The following is a 22,034-nucleotide window of genomic DNA, read 5'->3' as shown; positions in this document are numbered from 1 at the left end:
AATACTGTGGCTACAAGAGCAGAGGTCAGGAAGTGTGCAGTGAGTAATTGACCTCCTGATTCCCAAGCCTATTCACCATCTCCAAAATACAGGTGAGGAGTATGATGCAATACTCCCACATGTCCAGATGAGTACAGCTCCAAAAAAACATTCAAGCAGCTCAACATTATCTAATTCGAATCAGCCTGCTTGATTGGCACCTCATCCACCAATTTAATCATTAATTCCATCTACTACAATGGCAGTAATATGTACTCACCAAGCCTCCCTCAATATTATGTGTCCTCTGTATCATCATCATCTATCACCTAGGACAAGTGTAACAAATGCATGCGAACACCACACCTACAAGACCCCTCCAAGCCCCTATCCATCCTCAACTTGGAAATATATTATCATTGGTTCAGTGTGTCAGTGTCAAAATCCTGGAAGATTCCCCTCCCATCAGCACTGTGGATATCCCTACATCACATAGATAGCAGTGGTTCAAGAAAATGGCTCATCATCATCTTCTCAACGGCAATTAGGGATGGTCTAGCCAGTGATGTCTATGTCCGATAAACATTGTTTTAAGAAAGGTGCAATTAAGAAAGAACTAAGGAAATTATGCTTTATTGTACAGCGAATATAGGGAGGAACTGACAGCAGCTGGTTCTCACACGTCATTGCCTAAGGCAACTTTTCAGAATTTGGCATTATTACTGGCAATGCCTGCTGCACTAGTATTAGTCACAGACCAATAGGATACAACCCTTGCATTAACTTGTTTCAGGGCTGTACTTGTGAAATCACTGTAAAGAATCAAATTAAGAAGAGATTGTGAAATGCCTCCAGATAAAATTGGAAGATTGTTTGCTTTTGTCTGTAAAGGGGAATCGGTTGCTAGAATAAACTGATTCAAAGCCACATCATTCTACAATTTCTTTAATTCCTGAGTTGAACTATTAAATAAAGAGTTGGTTTCAAGATGGGGAAACAGGTTACATTGCTGGGGTGAGGTCCTGGTAGATTCTCTGGTCGACTGTTGCAGTTATTCCAGTGTTACTTCCTGAGTAAACTCTGCACTTACAAAAATGGTGCAAGGAGTCTTTGTGCTGATTAATCATGATGGCACTGTCTAAGTTTAAATATGCTATTTAAAACACATTACTTCATTTTGAAAACTAACCTCATGTTGTTATTTGATCAGCCCCTTGGCTCAAACTTTGTAAGAGGAGCATACCTGGCAACGAATTGAAAATGTGTTAGAAATCTTCTCCCTGTGCAAGGGTTACTTTGCTGCAGCAAGAACAGTAAATTAATATAGACATTGTACGATAACAGACGGTGCAACAACACAGACACTGTACAATAATGGATTCTGCCAAAACAGACACTGTAAAATAGAAACCAAAAGAACTGCAGGTGTTGTAAATCAGAAACAAAAACACAAGTTGCTGGAAAAGCTCAGCAAGTCTGACAGAATTTGTGAAGAAAAAAATCCAAGTTAGCGTTTTGGGCCCGGTGACCCTTCCTCAGAACTGTAACATAGAAGTCATAGAGTCATAGAAACAGGCCCTTTGGCCCTATCTATTTTGACAAACAAACATAAGACTAAACTAAATCCCATTTACCTGCACTTGCTCCATAAACTGCAATGCCCTGGCATTATAAGTGATCATTTAGATGCTTCCTAAATATTACAGAAGTATCTGCCTCCACCACCCTCCAAGACAGCACATTCCATCTTTCTAACATGCTCCTGGTGAAACATTTTTGCTTAGATCCTTCTAAACTACCTACTCTTCACCTTAAACTTATGCCCTCTGGTCTTAGACAGGCTAGCCAGGAGAGAACAATTTTCGTTGTCTCTGCCACTCATAATTTTGTACATCTCAATCAGATCCCCCTCCTCATCCTCTGCTCTAGGGAAAACAAACCCAGCCTATTCAGTCTCTCCTCATAACTGAGATTTTTCGACCCAGGCAATTTCCTGGTGAATCTCAGTCACAACCTCTCCAGTGCAATCACATCAGTCCGATAGTGTGGTGACCAGAACAGCACACAGTATTTCATCTATGGTCTAACCAAATGCTTTATATAGTTGTAATGAGACATCCTTGCTCCTATATTCTGCACCCTGGCCAATAAAGGCAAGCATACCATATGCCTTCTTCACCATCCTGTTTTCCTGTGCTGACATCTTCAGGGATCTATGAACTTGTATATCAAGGTCCCTTTGTTCCTCAGTACTCCCTAGAGACTTACCATTCATTGTGTATATCCCTCCCTTGTTAGACCTTTTGAAATGCATCCCCTCACAGTTGTAAGGTTTAAATTGCATCTGCCATTGCTGTGCCCAATTTACTAGCTGATCAATATCATACTGCAACTTGAGACCATCCACCCCATTATCAACAACACCACCAATGTTTGAGTTATCTGAAAACTCCCTAATTAAACTTTCTAATTCACATCTAAGTTGTTCATATACATTATAAGAAAAGCAAGAATGCCAGAACCAGTCCCTGAGGTACATCACTGGTCACAGGCTTGCAATCACAAAAACAACCCTCCACATTAAGGCCTTACTGAAGTCCATGTAAACCGCACCAATTGCACTACCGTCATTGGTGTATTTAGCCACCTTTTGAAAAAACTCAGTGAAATCAGACAGACAGAATCTTCTTCTAATAAATTCATGCTGACTAGCCCTTTCTAAGTGTTGATTAATCCTGTCTCTCAGAACTTTTTCCAAAAATTTCCCTACCACTGATATCAGACTAATTAGTCTATAATTATCTGGCCTATCCCTGCTGCCTTTCTGAAACAAAGGAACCATATTAACTATCCTCCAGTCATCTGGCACTTCACCGGTGGCCAAAGTATTAAAATATCTCTGCCAAGCCCACAGCAATTTCCTCCCTTGACTCCCATTGCAGCCAAGGAAACATCTCATCAGGCTGTGGGATTTATGCACCTGTAGGTCTGCTAAAACATCTAAAAGCTTCCCTTATTAATCTTAATATGCAATAGAACCTCATGATCACAGTTGTAATCTCCAGTTACAATATCTTTCTCCCCATGAATAGAGATGAGAAACATATCACTCACCTCCTCTTGCTCTCCACATAGATTGCCCCTTTGGTTTCTAAAAGGTCCCACTTTTTGCTTGGCAATCCTCTAGCTCTTAATACAGTTACAGAATGCTTCAGTGTATTTCTTAGTCCTATCTACTGAAGATAATTCATGGACCCTCTTTGGCCTCTCAATTTATTTTTTAAGTACCCCACACACTCCTTTATTCTGAAGGGTTTTCCCTGTTTTTAGTGCTCTGTACCCAATATATGCTTCCACTTTTTTTTTCTTCAAACTCTTGATATTGCTTGACATCCAGGGTTCTCTGGACTTCTGCCCTTGCTCTTCACTCTTGGAAGAACATGCTGGCCCTGAACTCTTGTTATACTACTTTTAAAAGATTCCCACTTTTCAAATGCAGGCTTACCTGCATCTAACTTCGCCCAGTCCATATTTTGCCAAATCCTGCCTAATGATATTGAAACTGGCCTTCCCCCAGTTTAGACAATTAACTTCTGCACTATCCTTACCCCTTTCCATAGTGACTTTGGAACTTAGAGTTATGGTTACTGCCCCAAAATGTTTACCTACTAACACCTCAATCACTTGACTAGCTTCATCCCCTAAGATTAGTCCAACACTGCCCATCTCTAGTAGGGCAATCTACATATGGCACAAAAACCTCCCCTGGATTAAAAATTCCACCCTGTTTTATCTTTTCACACTAAGGTGATCCCAGTCGATGTTAGTAAAGCTGAAATCCCCTACTACTATAACTCTGCTCCTCTCACAATAACACAGATAATAATAAAAGGCAAGAAGAAAATAATAAAAGACACTGCAATAACACTGTGCAGTAACAGGCACTGGACAATAACTCAGCAGAGCCTGTACTTTATTAGAGATAATGGGAACTGCAGATGCTGGAGAATTCCAAGATAATAAAATGTGAGGCTGGATGAACACAGCAGGCCAAGCAGCATCTCAGGAGCTGTAGCTTTTGTGCTCCTGAGATGCTGCCTGTACTTTATTACATTTGTTTATTCGTCTTATTGTTTTAGGACACTAGGTCAAAAATTACGTGGAAGTAAGTATGCCAATTGACACTTCAATTGAACTTGGTTTTTTGCAGTTTAGGGGATTGTTTGTGTGCCTTATGTGGATATTATGTGTTCAAACTTCTTGGTTCAGTAAATTATTAATAGTGTCCAATTAATATTCCCAACATTTTCAAATGCAGTCTGCGCATAATTCAAGTATTTCAAATTATCAAAACATTTGAATATGAGTTGAACATTTTGTACAAACAACTGTAATTATAACAGTTGAATTCAGTGTAAACTGTTTCTCAGAGTGTTGATTTGGAGAGATCTTACCATTTGATTTCAAATATATTCAATTTGCAAAATAACAGATCAATGAAATTCAAACAGACTGGATCAGTGAGTAGGAATGTTAGTGAAGTTGCTGGAGGTTTGAGAGCCATATCACTGGGCCTCAGATTGAAAACTCTGAGCTTTTATCTCTTGCCCTAGTGAAATCTGAGTTGAAGTTCAACCCAAACTAATAATCAGTGGTTTCCTGGAACTTGTGGAATAGGATTTGGATAGTTCCAACATCTTGTCATTAATAATCTGCAGAGTGGATAAAACATCACAAGCAGATTAAGCATGATCTTACTGAATGACAGAGCAGGCGCAAGGTGTCAAATTTTCTGTTCATGTACCTAGTTCTTATATTCTTAGGTCCAAAAATGCCTCTAATGTTTGTGTTCATTCTTAATGTCAACAAATTGTAGAAAATGATAAAAGATTGCCACACTAGTAAAGTGGGGAGAGCCTTTGTGATGTTAGAGGAAGAAGAACACTCTCATGTTACATAGCAACTAACAAATTTTCAGGACATCATCAAACTGCTTTACGGCCAGTGAAGACAGAAGACCACAAGATGTATGAGTAGATGGAGGTCATTCAGCTGATTGAGTCTGCTCTGTTATTCAATTAGGCCGGGTCATCCTCAACTCCTCTTCTTGCCTATTGCCAATAACCCTTGATATTCTTACTGACTAAAAATCCTTGAGTATTGCTAAGCATATAGACTTGACTGTTGTCTGTGGTCAAAAAAAATTCGTGAGTCATTCCCTCAGAGGAAAATAAAACTCGATCTCTGTCTCAAATAGGCAACTCCTTATCCTAAGAGTATGATTCTAGACTCTTCAATAAAGGAAAACAACGTTTCCACATCAACCCGATCAAGTCCTTTACGTTTCAACAAGATTTCCTTTCATTTTTGTAAAGTTCAATGAGTACAAGCCTAATGTGCTCAACTTCTCCTCAGAAGAAAACTCCTGAATACCCAGAGTCAACCTCGTGAACCTTCACTGGCCAAGCCGGTGGGTTTGGTTGCAAACATCTTGTCGATCTGCTAGGCAACATCAGAGCACCTCCGGTGAAACATCAATGTTTCTGTCCTGCTTGTTATTTATATGCCTCGGTTTGCTGGGGTGATTGGTATTACTTCTGGTTCTGTTTCTCAGTGGTTTGTATACCACATTCAATGTGTTTGTTGATGGAGTTCTGGTTGGAATACCAGGCTTCCAGGAATTCCATGGCATGTCTCTGTTTGGCTTGTGCAATTATCAATGTGTTGTCCCAGTTGAATTCATGGCCCTCATTTTCCGTGTTTAGTGAGACAAGTGAGAATTGGTCATCTGTCTTGGCACCAGTTGTGTATCCATATTGTCGGTTTTATTCCAGTTTGGCCTATGCAGTGTAGAATATAGCTTTCTTAAGATAAGGAGACCAAAGCTGCTCACAATATTCCAGTGGTCTGACTAGTGCTTTTTTATAATTTTAGCAAGACCTCTTGATTGTTATACTCCTTTGAAATAAAACCAAGATTCCATTTGCCTTCCCTATTACCTGGTCATCTTGGATGCGAGATTTTTTGTGATTAATGAACAAGGGTATCAAAGGCCCTCTGTACTATAATCTTTTGTCGGTTTAAATAATATTCAGCTGATCTCATCCTCCTGCTAAAATGGTCTCACATTTTCTCACATTATGTTCCATCGGCCAATTGTTTTGCTCACTCACCTAACATGTCTACATCTTTCTGTAAAGTCTTTGAGTCATCTTGTTACCTGCCTTCCCACCTGTTTTTGTACCATACATTTACTTTCCTCATCCAACTCATAAATATACATTGTGAATAATTATTGCCCCAGCGCTCCTTATGGTGCTTTACTGGTTACAGATTGCTAACCTGAAAGTGCTCCTTTTACCCCAACTCTCTGTCTTCTATCATTAGCCAATCTTCTATTCATGCTACCCTCAATAACATGGGATCCTATTCAGTAGCCCACGTGCTGCATCTTACTGAAAATCCAAATATATTACATTGACATTATACTCTTATTATTGACCCTTCAAGTAAGGGTAAGAGCTGTTTCCTATCCACCCTCTCTCTGTCCCTCATAGACTTATACACCTCAATCAAATCCCCTCTCAGCTTACCCTACTCTAAAGAAAACGACCCAAGTTTATCCATCTTCTTTTCATAGCTAAAAATAATCCATTCTAGGCAACATCCTGGAAAACCTCCTCTGCACCCATTCCAGCGCAATCACACCTTTACAACAGTGTGGTGATCAGAACTACACACAAAAGTTCAGCTGTGACCTAACCAAAGTCCTGTGAAACTCCAACATTATCTCCATGCTGTTATAATCTATGCCACGACTGTTAAAGGCAAGTGTTATGTATGCCTTCTTAACTACCCTAATAATCCATTCTGCTGCCATCAGGGAGCTGTGGACAAGCACTCCAAGCATCCACTACTGCTCTAAGCTTCCTAGCGTCTACTAGTTTACCACTTACCTTTGCCATGTTGTATGTTTTTCTTTCAATTTGATAGCACCCTTGACTTCTTTATTTCACCATGGTTAATTTATCCCTTTCCTAGGATTTTTCTTCTATGTTGGGATGTATCTTTGTTATTTGTCATTTAGTGTAGTTGTTTCTGACCAAATGTTTCTCACTCTCAGGCTGAATGCTGATTTCTACCATGTTGTGGTGACTATTTCCTAGGGGATCTTTTACTTTGAGATCAATCATTAAGTGTGCCTCATTGCACATCACCAGATTGAAAATAGCCTCATTCCTGACTGGACCCACAACATATTCTTCTTAGGGGCTATCCCAAATGTAGGAAATATATCATCCAATTTGTATGCATCAAGATCTCATAAAGAGAAATGTGATAACTTCTAGATGCTCCATTCAAAGGCATTAATCATAGATTCATACAGCACAGAAATGCCCCTTTGGTCTATCGAGTCTGCATAGACACAACTGCCATTAAAAATGCGCTAATCCCAATTTCCTGCACTTATCCCATATCCTTGAATGTTATGATATTTGAAGTGCTTATTCAAATATTTCTGAGAAGTTGTAAGATTTCTGGCCTCCTCTACCTTCAGAGGGATTGCATTCCAGATTCCCACGACCAGCTGTGTGAAAAAAGTTTTTTTTTCCCAAGTCCCCTCTGATTCCCCTGCCATTTACCCTAAACATATGCACTTTCCTGATTGATCCCTCAAGCGAGAGGAACAATTGCTCTCTATTCACCCTGCCCATATCCCTCATAATCTTTTAAACCTCAATCATGGTCCCCCTCACTCTTCTCTGCTCTAAGGGAAAAAATCCAAGCCTGTCTAGTCTCTCCTTTATAGCTTAATTTCTCCACCCCAGGCAACTGGTGAACTTCCTCTGTACCAACTCCAGCACTGTTACATACTTCCTGTAGTGATTGCAAGAACTGCAGATGTTGCAGTCAACTTTGGTTTCTTTTCAGATTGTATAAAACTTCTGATAGTGAGGTGACCAGAACTGCACAAAATACTCCAGCTATGGCTTGACCAATGTTCCATACAACTCCAACATTACTTCCTTGCTCTCACAGTTTGTGCCACGACTGATGAAAACAAGTGTCGCATATACTTTCTTAATTATCCTATTCACATGTTCTGCTGACTTCAAAGATCTGGGAATAATTACCCCAAGATCACTTTGTTCTTCTAAGCTACCCCCTGTCCTGCCATTCATCAAATATTCCCTCACCTTGTTTCTTTTTCCAAAGTACATCACCTCACACTTCTCAGGGTTAAATATCACTGGTCTGCCCATCCGACCAACCCATCTGTATTTTCCTGTAACCTACAACAATCTTCTTTGCTGTTGACTACTCTACCAATCTTAGTGTCATCTGCAAATTTGCTTAACATCCCCCAACACTTTCATCTATATCATTTATGTACATAACAAACAATAAGGGTCCTAGAACTGATCCTTGTAGTACACCACTGGACACTGGCCACCTATCACTCAAACAGCCTTCTGCCACTCAGTCAGTTTTTGATCCATCTTGCTATTTTACTGAATTCCATGTACTTTAATATTCTCAATCAGTGTTTTATGTGGGACCTAGTCAAAAGTTTAGCTAAAATTTTTGTAAACTATATTTAACAAATTTCCCTCACCCATGCTCTTGATCAGATTTTCTAAAAATTGTTAGGCAAGACCTCCCTCTGACAAAGCCATTCTGACTATGCCTAATCAACCCATGCCTTTCCAAGTGGGCATTAATTTCCTCTTTCAAAATTTTCTCCCTACAACTGATGTGAGACTAACTGGTCTATAATCTTCCAGCTCATTTTTGCCACCCTTCTTAAAAAGTGGAACCATATTACCCATCCTGGAGTCATCTAGCACTTGCTCCCATGCCCAGAGAGGAATTAAGTGTCAGAGCCTTTTTCAATTTCCTGCCTTGCCTCCCCTAGTAGCCTGGGATGCAGTTCATCTGGGCCAAAGGATTTGTCTGTTTTTAAGCTGACAGAGCTTCCAATACCTCCCCATTTCCTATTGCCAATCTGTGCAAGTTCCTCACAGTCCCTTTTCCTGAGTTCCATACCTACATTTTACTGAAGACTGAAGAGTATTCATTCAACACCCTTCCAACATCCTGCAGCAACTCTACACATCGGTTGCCCCCTTGATTCCTACACTTCCTCAGATTAACCCTTCCTTTTAATGTATTTATAAGGGAAGAATGGTCAAGGGATAGATAATGGCCAGAGGTAATAGGTAGAGAATTCGCCTGTCCTCCTTTTACACAAACGTAAGGAGCAGAAATTGATCTCTGTTTAACATCTCACCAGAACAAGGGTGCTATGTAAAATGTGTCTTGGATACAGGTACCTAAAATAAGCAAGTGTTCCATTATTCAGGAAATGGTGGAATTAACATTGGTGGTAAGAGAGATTGCAGGTTTCTGTGCATTTGGTGGGAGGACTGGTTCTTCAATTCAGATGTCCTATGAGTAACTACCAGTTGCATCCGTCCAGCATTTAGACTTTCCGATTGCTCCTCTCAGTTCTCCTCCTTCAGTTAATCTCAGCAACATGTCAACATATTGGCTGCAAGATTTGCAACATTAAAAAAAATGAACAATTTCTTTAAAACAGCAGCTCAGGGGCTACATTCAGTGAAGTCACTATTTTTTTTTCCTCTTGTTCATTGAGATGAGGGTGTCACTGACCAGGCAGCATTTATTGCCCATCCCCAATTGCCCAGAGAACAGTTCAGAGTCAGTGGCATTGCTGTGGTCTAGAGTCACACGAAGGCCAGACTAGGCAAGGATGGCAGTTTCCTTGCCTAAAGGACATTAGTGAACCAGATGGGTTTTTCCAACAATTGATATTGGGTTCATAGGCATCATTAGATTCTTAATTCCAGATGTTTATTGAATTCACACTCCAACATCTGCTGTGGTGGGATTCAAACCAGGTCCCCAGAACTTTTTCTGGGAGTTTGGATTAACAGTCCAACAATAATACCACTGGGCCATTACCTCCTCGAGATTGATACTTAATGCAGCGTATCTGATAGGCTGAACAGGCTTATGTATTAATATTGGGTTGATCAATTTCTTGATCGTCTGTGCTATATCAGTGTAGAAAATGGATATTTAGCCAGTTATTACTGTGTTTAATAATTCCCATGTATCTCAAGTGGATAATATCAACAAATTTGGATGCAGAAATGTTGGAATGGCATGTTGGCATTTCTGACTTAAGCCTGCTGTAGTGCTTCAGGGAGGTCCAATGCAAATTGGAAGAACAACATCTCATCTTCTGTTTGGGCAACTCAGACCCTTCGGGAATCAGACTTTTCCTCCCGTTTTTTCTAGCTGTCAGTTCTGAAGATGCGTCACTAGATCCAAAATGCCAACTGAATTCTCTCCATGATTGCTGCCATACCTGCTGGGTATTCCCATTAATTTGTGCTTGTTTCTTGTAGTTGTCAAGTATTTTAGGGCTGTGGTCTTCTGCTACTGGATCTGATGGGCTTATATGGGGGGGGGGGGGTTCAACAGGATTAGTCAAACAATATTCCTTGTGTCACCTATGTTGGTCCTCCCTCTGGTAACAATGCACTGAAGTGCAACTCCTTTTCACATAGCTTAAAGCATGGTTGACAGTAGACACAATGGCAGCTTGCCTTAAACAATCAGCCACTGAATTCAATGTGGCTTCATTTTAGCTAAGTTAAATCAGCATATTCTCATTTGTAATGGCACTCCTCTGGAGGAGTGGGACTTGAGCCCAGGTCCTCTGGCCCAGAATTAGGGACACCACTACTACACCACAACAGCCCATGAGGGCATTCTATATATGTACTTTTCCTCTTCCTTGCATTCCTAAGTACAGCTGAAAAGTCCATAGGATTCAGACAATAAATCAAAGCCAGTGATCAGTAATTGTGTTCATGTAACTAATGGGTTGTATCTAATCCATCCAGTTCACTGATGTCCTTTTGGGTTAGGAAATCCACCAGCCATACCCCACAGCAATGTAGTTATCTCTCTTCTAAAGGCCCTTAGAAACACTTTTGCAAGTTGCTGCCAAAAATGTTGCCATTATCTGTTCCAGAATTAATGCCTACTAGCCGAGAACCAACACTCACATCCTATAATCTCTTCTGATATTCTGTTTGTCACTGATACGGATATGGTGTTTCACTCTTGCCCGCAGCTTACCCCTTGACCAATTTGCGCAAAAAATGAAGTAAAAGAATTATAGATAAAGACTCTGAGGAGTCTAATACCACTCATGAACACATCACACAAAATGAAAAGTCTAAAGGAAGAAGTTACTCAACTGAAGCTGGCTGCTCTTAATTCATTTAACTTCACCCTCCAGATTCTCCTCTTCCTTTCTGAATAGTCCCCATTCAATGATGTTGGCCCTGCCTCAATTAGTCTATAGTTAAACACTGTGCTGTCAACCATATAAAAAGCTTACCCTTAATCTATCATTTGCTTTTCTAGTCGGAATTGAGCCTAATTCTCATTCCGGACTTCCTACTGTTTGGCAATTCAGCTTTATAGAAAGACTTCCTGATCTTTAAAACATCTATTGATTAGATAATATTCACTGTTGGAATGAAAACTCACCAAAGCCTTTCCTTTATAATGATGTTCCAGTGAATGTCTTGTAACATTGAGACATAAAAGATAGGAGCAGGAGAACACCATTTGACCCCTTGAGCCTACTCCATTCATTACTGTCATGGCTGATCATCAAGCTGATCCCTTGAACTACGAGACCCGTATTTAATCCATTATTGAAAATACAACATTTTGACCTTCTGTGCGAATGAATTCTACAGGATCTTTGCTCTCTGGGTGAAGAGATTTCCTCATCCATCCTAAAAGATTTACCTGTACCCTTAAAACTTGATCCCTGGTTCTGCACTCCCCCACTATCAGGAACATCCTTCCTGCATCTAACCTATCTAGTTCTGCTAGAATTTAATAGGTTTCTGTGATACTCCCCTTCGCCCCCTCATTCTTCTAAACTCAGTGAACACAATCCTGATCAATCCAGTACCTCTTCATATTATTAGTCCCATCATCCCAGGCATCAATTTGATAAACTCACTCTGTAGCAGGAGCAACTTTCATCAGATAAGAGACCAAAACTGCACAATAGTCCAGATGTGGCCTCACTAATGCCCTGTACAACTGTAGCAAGATATCCTTGTTCCTGTGCTCCAATCGTCTTGTTACGAAAGCCAACATTCAGTTTGCCTTCTTTACTGTTTGCTGCAATTGCGTGATACTGTCAGCAGCTGGTGTACAAGGACACCAAAGCCATGTTCAACATTCCCTTGCTCAATTTACAGCCATTCAAATAGGTTGATGTTTGCTACCAAAGTGGATGACCTCACATTTACCAACATTATACTGCATCTACCATTGGCTCAGTCTGTCCAAATCACACTGCAACAGTTCTGCATCCTCCACAGAGCTCACTCTTCCTGCTGGCTTTGTGTGATCTGCAAACTTTGGAGATATCACATTTAGTTCCCTCATCTACATCATGAACATGTTGTTAATAGCTTCATACAGATTACTAGGGTGGTCCATGAGTCACTGCTTGCCATTCAGAAAAAGACCCATTTATTCCTACTGTTTCTGGTCCGCTAACCAATTTTCTACCCACTTCAATACACCCTAACCCTATCCCCAATCCTATGCACTTTTTTTTAAAACACATTAATCTTAACTTCTCCATGACTATAATAACCTCATAATAGGGTTTCCATTAAGTATTTCAACTCTAGCTAGACCAGACTCTTTTATAAATATCATTTCATGTCCCTGCTTTTAAACATAGCACCTCAGGCCCATTCCGCTATTCAGCTAAATCATGATGTGGAGGTGCCAGTGTTGGATTGGGTGAACAAAGTCAAAGTCACACAACACCAGATTATAGTCCCTTCACCTGACAAAGAAGCATTGCTCCAAAAAGCTTGGCGATTTCAAATAGGCTTGTTGGACTCCAACCTGATATTGTGTGACTTCTGACTCATTTAAATCATGGATGATTTGTATCTTAAGCCTGGTTATCTGTTGTTACTCTCTATCTCTCATTCTCCTTACCTAATAAGTGCATCATTCTCAGACTTCAAAGCTTCAAAATGATCCAACATCTTTTTGGAGCTAAGATTTTCAAATTTCTGTGTATGAGGTAATTCCCTTGCTTCAGTCCTAAACAGCCAGGTCTTTAAAAGGTTGTTCTGAAATCAGATAAGAAAATAGCTCCCGTACTCGAACAAATTAAACTGCAGGTTCCCTTATATCCGGTTGAGAGGACAGACAGAACACCTTGCTGCTTGTACTCAAATCCAAGTTACCTTCTGATACACAGCATGATTTAATGTGAACAGCTCAGGAAGGTTGGAGATTAAACACTGACTACAGGTGGTGTCAATCTTGGACTGGGCAGAAACAGTAGCAGTGCATTCAGTCCTGCAAACTGGTACCGCTATTTTGTACTCATTCTAACTATCCACCTGGCTCTCTATAAATATTCACGTGTGATTAAAATAGCCATCAATCTCAGTTTAAACTGACTCCCAACTTCAGCAGATTTCCAAGGGGGAGGAATTGCTTCTTTATCCCTGAAAAACATGGCTGTATTGCTCCACAGTCCTCTATTAGAGGTAATGATGTCAACAGAATCCTTTAATCAACTCAAAGACCTCAAATATATCATCCTTTAATACTGAAGGGATTTAAAAAATCCATTGTTGCAGCCTAATAAGCCCATGATTGATACTTAACATGAAGAATGGTCAGTTGGTCAAAGTAGCAAAGGCCATCAGCTGCTGTGGACTGGACCACAGGATGAATCATTTGCAGCGCGCAAAACAAAAATTCAATGTAGCGAAGATCTGACGAGTAGAAGCAGCATGTTGGAAAGTGGATTAGGCGTTTAGAATGAACAGGAAAGCAATATTGGCGAGAGTAAAGCTGTAATTGTGGGGTGGGACAAGGAAAGTCAGGAATGAAAGGGGGGGAATTGTTGGAGGATGAAGTGAACGTGAGTTTCTTATTTTGATTGTGCAACTGTCTCTTGGATATGTATAAAAATCAACCACCAGCCCAAAATAAAAAAACGCTTTGCAGCAAATATGCTTTTTAATTGCAATAGTTGCTGTATTTACAGAGTATTCATACTAAAAATAATTATCACCAGTTAGGTGATGCACCTTTCATTGAAAAATATTAAAAATACAAATAACACTGATTTTACTTTACAAACAGGTTCAGATAAATTCATTAGCAAATCAGTATTTGCTATTTAAAAAAAACAAAATAAGATATTCATTCCATAATCACAAAGTACTACAACAATATGAAAGAAAAACTCTTTATGTGATTGAGCACTTTAACATACCATGAGTTTTAAAAATAATGGAAGTCGTGTCTTCTACAGCTTTTAAGTAGTAACAGTAAAGGAACAACTTCCGCTTTTTCCTCATTAAATGATTCAGTCATGCTCCGGAGCCTTCACACAGCCTAGCTTACATCCACACCTTTTCACAGAATTCTTGCAACACATTAATTAGTTACACTGATAAATACCTTATGTTACAATTACAAAAAAACACATTTTTACTGCACCTTATGACATAACTTCAATGTTCAGGTGCTTCACAATTTCAATTTTGAAATGCAGTGATTGTTATGATGGCCAACAAAAGCAGGCATTTTGGACAAAAAGATCTCACAAATAATAAAATTAATAGCCTCCTGAACAATTTCTGATTGAAGAAAAAACATTGTCTAGGACAGCATGCGATTTCTCTGCTGCAAAATACACTGGAGGGTTAGACCAAACTCTGGGCTGTCTTAGATGGGGCATTGGATTTATGACCTTCTCACTTGGATGAATATTGCATCAGCATTGCTGTGTTGCTAATAATTTCTTTACTTCCCCTTGACAAATCTGAATGCAATTCTAATATCTTGCGAACTATTAGGTAGGAAACAGTGCTGGAACATGCAAATAGTCTGAATCCTATTTATAAGCATCAGATCATGAGACAGCAATTTGAAATTAAATCCCAACCCACATTTCCCTCCAGGCTAATCAAGGTGCAGGCAACGGAGTTCTTGTATCAAAGATGTATTTATTCTTTCATCCAGCATGGAGTAAACAATATTTGAAGACTAGCTGTGAAGACAGGCTTCAAAAATAAGGAACCAAAATTGTTCTTTTAGTTATCTACTTGAAGTGGACTAGACTTCTACAGTACGTATAAAACTACATTATCTTTGCTGTATGAACATGGCAGCCCTGTTTACTTGAGCTGCCACATTTCAATCTCTGCATATTCTGATACAATTCCAAACATGTAAATAGGGCAGGGAGGAAATTTAGACTGTGATGATCAAAAGCAAAAGCTGCAAGCCTTTCAAATACTCAAAGGCCCAAAACAGAGCACGGGGGAATTTGTGAAAGCTTTCTAATGTTGATTTTTTTGGGTAACTATTAAGACGGTGTGTCGAAGTGATGTGGACTGACACATTTTGTTGGACAGACTGTCACTTAATCCTCATTCCAGATCAAGTATAAAAATAGTATTTTAACTTTGCAGTGGTGTACTTTCAAAGAAACAAGGTCAGCTTAGGTCAGTCCTTGTGAAAGGATTTCCTACTGAGTAGTACCACAATATTAAAATCACAATTTTATATTTAACCAGAAGCAGCTCAGATTCAAACATGGTATAAAGACAATAGTCAGTGTCCATGTAGCTACTCCTTCTCCCAATCAACCTGCTTTCCTACAGCAGATCCAGCTCAATGGGGTAAGTAAGATACAGTACAATGCTGGACAGCTGGGGCATTAGGACAGTCTCTGGAGGTGCATACTTCAGAATATTTTTCCAAAACACCACATTAAAAATAGGAAAGAAATTTTAACTTGTAGTGACGGAACTATAGTGATCAGAAAGGATTACTTAAAACTTCACCTTTCCTTCAAGGGAAAACTGAATCATATTTGATGCTGATTTTTTTCAGGATGGAGGCCTGAATCTCACTGGTTTATTAACAGGACTAAAATTAATCAGCAACAATTGGAGCTGAGAGATTAACCTGTTGTATCCCTTTATTGATCCTGATATACAATTCCAAAGTTAATTAAGTTTTACAACATGGGGAGGTGAGAGAGGGGAGGAAAGTCTACGTTTTAATTACGACAAATGCATCTCCCTCTCCCCAAAGCCCAAATTGATCAGGAAACGCCCACTCCCTGTTTCAAGCAATGTATTCTAGCAAGGATGGAAAGAGTAGCCAGCTAACTGTATTTTCACACCAGGGAAGAATAAAGTGGTTTATTGTAGAAACCATCTGCTGCCCACATAGCACCTCTCCAAACCAGCTATGAGTTGCCATCCTTTCTACAACACAGTTCATTAAACACTTGGAAAAAGAAATCAAAGCTAGATTCTATTACATTAACTGATTTTGGCTTAAATCATTCAGCAAAGAATAGTTGATGAATAACGTTAAGAAAAGTCAATATAAGTTTGCTAGTTTAAAAAATGTAGTTTGACTTATTTCCTTTTCTAAAATAAACAGTTACCAGTCCTGACATTGAAGCAATTTCTAAATGGTCGAACTGACTGGATCATAATCTTTAGTGTAACAGACAGAGGGAACATGAAGACTAGCATTTCACGTAGTGTTTTAAACAGCTCTAGTGTAGTGTTCCCATCCAAATAAGTGAATACTGCCAGTGTTGCTTTTTCTGCAGTAATATTCCTTTCTAAAGATGAGATAACCTATCTTAGAAACTGTACAAGGACCTTACATATTCTAAAAAATTGTCAGATACCAGAGATATTGGAGGATGCAAGATTTAGTGAGAAGGAAAAATTGAGAGAGATCAACATTAGGAGAGAAAAGGCACAAGGAAAATTGATAGGATTGAAGGCTGATAAATCCCCAGGGCATGATAACCTACATCCTACAGTACTTAAGGAAATCGCTCTAGAAGCTGTCAAATGAATTGGTGGTCATCTTTCAGGATTCTATAGACTCAAACAGTTCCTGCAGACTGGAGGGTAGCTAATGTCACTCCAATATTCAAAAAGGGAGGTAGATAGAAAACAGGGAGTTATAGACCAGTAAGCCTAACTATCAGTAGTTGGGAAAATTCTCGAATTCATTCTCAAGGATTTTAAAGCACAGCATTTAGAAAGCAGTGGCAGGATCAGACAGAGTCAGCATGGAATTTATAAAGGGGAAATCATATTTCACAAAGCTGTTGTAATTCTATGATGTACCTAGTAGAGTTGACAAGGGGGAGCCAGTCAATGTGGTATATTTGGAATTTCAGAAAGGGTTTGACAAAGTCCCATAGAAGTGATTACTGTGCAAGATTAAAGTACATGGGATTGGGGAAGTATATTGAGATGGAAAGAACACTGGTTGGCAGAGGAGAAAACAAAGAACAGGAATTAATGGGTCTTTTTCACATTTGCAAGCAGTAACTAGTGGGGTGCCACAGGGATAGGTGCTGGGACCCTAGTTAGTCACAATATATATTAATGATTTGTATGAGGGAAAAAAAATGTAACATCTCCAAGTTTGCAGATAATACCAATTTGGGTAGAAGGGCAAACTATGACGAGCATGCAGAGATCCTTCTGCATGATCTGGACAGGTTGGGTGTTTGGAGAAATCAATGGCAGATACTATATATTTTGGATAAATGTGAGGTTATTCACTTTGACTGAATGGTTGTAAATTGGGATAGGGGATTGTGCAACAGGAGCCTAGGTGTCCTTGTGCACCAGTCTCTTAAGGTAAGTATGCGGGTGCAGCAGGCGGTCAAGAAGGCAAATGGTATGTTGGCCTTCAGTGTGAGAGATTTAGAGTACAGGAGCAGGGATGTGTTGTTGCAGTTATTCCGGGCCTTGGTGAGGCCACACCTAGAATACTATATGCATTTCGGGTCTCCTTTTCAAGGGTGTGCAACAATGGCTTACGAGGCTGATTCCAGCAACGTCGGGACTGACATGAGGAAAGTTCAAATAATTTACAATTGTTCAGACGAATGAACTAGGGTCTCAGAAACTTATAAAATTCTAACAGAGCTAGACAAGGTAGATACAAGGAGGATGTTCCCTATGGTGAATGTGCCCAAAACCGTGGGTCACAGTCTGAGGATTTGGTGTAGACCATTTAGGAGGGAAATGAGGAGACATTTCTTCACCCAAATAGTCATGAGCCTGTGGAATTCATTACCACAGGAAGTATCTGATTCCAAAAAAGCTGAATGAATGATCGTATTCATGAGGCAGCTAGATATAGTGCTTGGGGCAAATGGGATCCAAGATTATGGAGAGAAAGCAGGATTAAACCACTGGGTTGGACAAATCAGCCAAGATCATGAAGAATTGTGGAGCAGGCTCGAAGGGCCAAATGGCCTCCTGCTTCTATGTCACATTGCAAACTTCTAATGTACTAAACCTACTATTGTCAAGACAGGTCTGTAATTTCAAAAGGATTTTTGACAAAACAGGAAATACACAAATTAACACTAATTCAGCAACAGAAAAGGCCATTTTCACACAACTTTTTTTTACAAAGAAAAAGCCAAACCTGGGGGCAAGTAGTGGGTGGGAGAAAAGCATCTGAGGAACATTCTTCATGATAGTGGAATCCAAATTATGAGGAGGTAGAACAGATCACTACCTCTTCAAATCTATTATATAACTAAATGTGCATCCCATGCAGCAATCTAAAATCCAGTGAAAGACAGTCCTTGAAATGTGTGTAGTATACAGTAAAATACAATGTGCAGTGAGAAGACTCAAAAGGGATATTAAGTAAAAAAAAACTGTATTTTTCCATTGAGATATCCTAATATCACTTGGACCAATTCTCCTACCCATGCAGAATCTGTCGTAATATATACAAAAGGAGCAGACTTACGGCAAAGTACAGAAACAAACCATCGAAACAGTATGCTGGAGAAATTCAGAGGTCTGGCAGCTTGTGAAAGGTCAGGTGTTGGGAAGAGATAGAAAAGAGAGAGAGAGAGAGAGAGAGAGAGAGAGAAGGGAGGAGAAATAATGTTACCATTTCAAGTCCAATATGACTGTTCTGAAGAAGTCATATTGAACTTGAACCATTGACTCTTTCTCTTGCTGAGTTTCTCCAGTATTCTCCATTTTTATTTCAAATTTCAGACATCTGCAGTAATTTGCTTTAATAAACCATCACACCTACGGGTGCCCATGCAATCTTACTGCATCGGAAATGTACAAGGAATCCTGTAGACACCCAGTTCTCAACAAGTTGCATGAGTTTATGTATAGGCAATCTTGAAGCCCTAATATAGGATTTGCCCATTTCTGAGGTAAGTGTTAACAGCAGCTCTCAAAATTCAGATCCACAAATTGAAAACAGAAATCCAATTAAAAGAACAGAAATAGAAAATGAGTGATTTATACAAATGACAAGTGAGACTTGAGGCACATGAAGGATATCGTCGTCAAAGCCCAAGTAATTAGAACAGGTTTATACAGATGCTGGACACTAGATCGAAGCCTCCATACTGAAGTGCTATGCAAGGATAATAGCATGATTTTACACCTACCCAAGAAATGCGGGCCATTCCCCAAAACAATACAATAGAGAGAATTGAATTTTTATGCCTACAGCTCACAACAATGGAGTTGCCCTAAGCAAGCTATGGGCTACTTCAGAATACTCAAACTTCATCCTCTGCTGCATTCGATCTTCATCACTCCAGTTTTTGCCAGGATGAGGCACCAGCTCCAAGAGGAAATTAGTTTCATATCCAATAACTCAATATCAAAAGAAAATGACTAATCTCACAATCAAGAATAAGTACATTGAACAGTGTTACATATTACCCCAAGAAAGGCTATTCAGAGCGTAGTACAAAATTCCCACAATATAGTGTATTGTTACATAAGTGTGCATTGTGCAATTCTTGAGGAATTTATATCTTTGAAGTCCCTAATCAGCTGAGTGCTTTCTATTGGAGCCCACAAGCAGTTGTTTTAGAACAGGTCCAAATTTTCTTAAGACTGTCTTCCCTCATCTATTTTAATATTATTGTAAGATTTCAAAACTTTTAAATACAAACTGAAAACCTGGAGGAGAAAACATAAATGAAAGACCGTTGCAAACTGCTGGATATTTGAAAATTAACAGCTATAAATGGGAAAGAATTGTGCATGTGTATTTCTGCAAAATGTATTCATTCCACGTAAGACCATGTTTAAACTTGGACCGAAGTTCTAACCTATACTGTGAAGTACAAAATCCAAATTTATAAAAGGTTATGCACATTTTAACATTATAGATTCGTCCACTATCACTCTAGGTTATGCAGAGCAAGCAATTCAGCATTTACCACAGTGGGGCCCCAGCCTTCAGAAATTCAGATCTTAACACATGAAGTGAACTTGTTCTCTTAAAACTGCACAGACGTTTTGTTTCCTAATAAGGCAAAATCTGGGTTTTCTCACTGCCATAAGAAAGAACACTTTTTTGGTAAATTAAGCAGTTTGCCTCAAGTACTGACCTATGTGGGATGCGACGGAGGAGTGAGTTCATTACTGTTGAAATCTTCATAAATACAAACACTCTGACAGATATTCTAATTTTCAGGGATGTGTTCGTCACATTGGAATTGCAATGATCAGTCTGGTTCGATTTCCAACTCTTCCACCCTCAATAGTGTTAATATTGCATCTCTACAACTTGCAATTCTATTTGCTCATACAGGTAATCCTTTTCATTCTCATTTTCGGCTGGATGAGGGAAGTGACTTTGCAAGACTTTCTTGAACAGCTTAAAAGGGCGGTGTGTAAACTTTGAGTTGATCAAATCCAACATTAGCATAGGGTACAGTCTGTGCAATTAAATTTCAAAACTTGTCTTGGTTAGGGCTCAGTTATTCCAAAAGCTGCCCAAATGTTCTGGCCTTCTATTGCCCAGACAAGTCTTTCTATTAAGGCGTGGAAAGATCGTGAGCACAGCAATGGAATACAGTGTAGGACAGTATCATTTTAAGAGTCAGAGACTTTTAATTTCAAATTCTACTGTGTGGAATCTAGTAACAAATAGCCCCCATTTGCATTTGCTTCATTGGCAGAATGAATGTCCACGGAAGATATAAATATTTTGGGCTCCCTGACTGCACATGTTGCTGTTGTAGAACCATCAGAGGAAACCGAATCCATGTCTAGCTCAGCCTCCAATTGATCTGCATCTCCTTTGTTCAACGAAGCAGCATGCTTCAATGTTTGGCCTGGCAGAAAATTATGTAAGCTTTTATCTTCCACAAGGAGATCAGGAGTCTCTGTATACACATACTGGGTAACAGAGCTCTCATTATCGGAGGTGGAAGCCTTTTGGAAACATTGCATTGACTTGCTCTCACTGTCGAACAAGTTTTGAGAGACACTTTCTGAATCTTCACGTTTTGATTTCCAAGTCCATGGTTTAATTCCAGCCTCTTGCACCTTCTTAGCCAGTTTTTGAAGAATGTCCTGCCCTTTTGTTGATCTGCTAACCTGCAGTTTCCCTTTTACCGTTGATTTTGAATCTACCTGATCCTTTTCAAACGAGTCTGCAGAATAGTCCTTACCTACTGAATTTGACCAATACAAAGCATCCTGTGATGGTTTTTTAATGTCCCCATTTGATAGCAGATCTTTTGCAGATTTGAAACTCAGACCCACTGCATTTGCACACTGTTTCTCATCCTGCACAATCTTAAGGTTCCTTGATGCTAGATCGATGGTTGTTGATGCTGTCCCAGAAATGTTTTCCAATCTTTCTGGAAGTTTCTGCATTTGCATTTCTTCTTTAGGCTGTGTTGCTGATGTCATTTGTGAATAGCCCTCTATATCAAAGAAAAAGAGAAGTGTTATTACACTAAAAAACAAGTTATGAATCCTTTGAGGTGGAACAATAAATGCTAGCTCTGTCAGCGATGCCTAAATGCTTACAAAGCTATTAAAACTATCATTTATAAACAGTTTAAAAAATACTCAGTTAAGTATATGAATAAGAAT

General features: G+C 39.4%; 1 protein-coding gene across 4 annotated transcripts in view; it reads right to left on the bottom strand.

Annotated features, from left to right (window-relative positions):
* Positions 1-14,174: 14,174 nt before the first annotated feature.
* LOC125447831 (uncharacterized) overlaps positions 14,175-22,034 on the bottom strand; it is a 145,231-nt gene continuing 137,371 nt past the window's right edge. For all 4 annotated transcript variants that reach the window (XM_048522601.2, XM_048522602.2, XM_048522603.2 and 1 more), the window contains exon 29: positions 14,175-21,862. In XM_048522601.2, the coding sequence (XP_048378558.2) occupies positions 21,054-21,862 (809 nt within the window). In that variant the 3' untranslated portion in view covers positions 14,175-21,053. The remainder of the gene's footprint in view (positions 21,863-22,034) is intronic.

This window comes from Stegostoma tigrinum, chromosome 39, assembly GCF_030684315.1.
Source record: "Stegostoma tigrinum isolate sSteTig4 chromosome 39, sSteTig4.hap1, whole genome shotgun sequence".
Taxonomy (NCBI): domain Eukaryota; kingdom Metazoa; phylum Chordata; class Chondrichthyes; order Orectolobiformes; family Stegostomatidae; genus Stegostoma; species Stegostoma tigrinum.
This window is presented reverse-complemented; position numbering and strand designations above follow the sequence as displayed.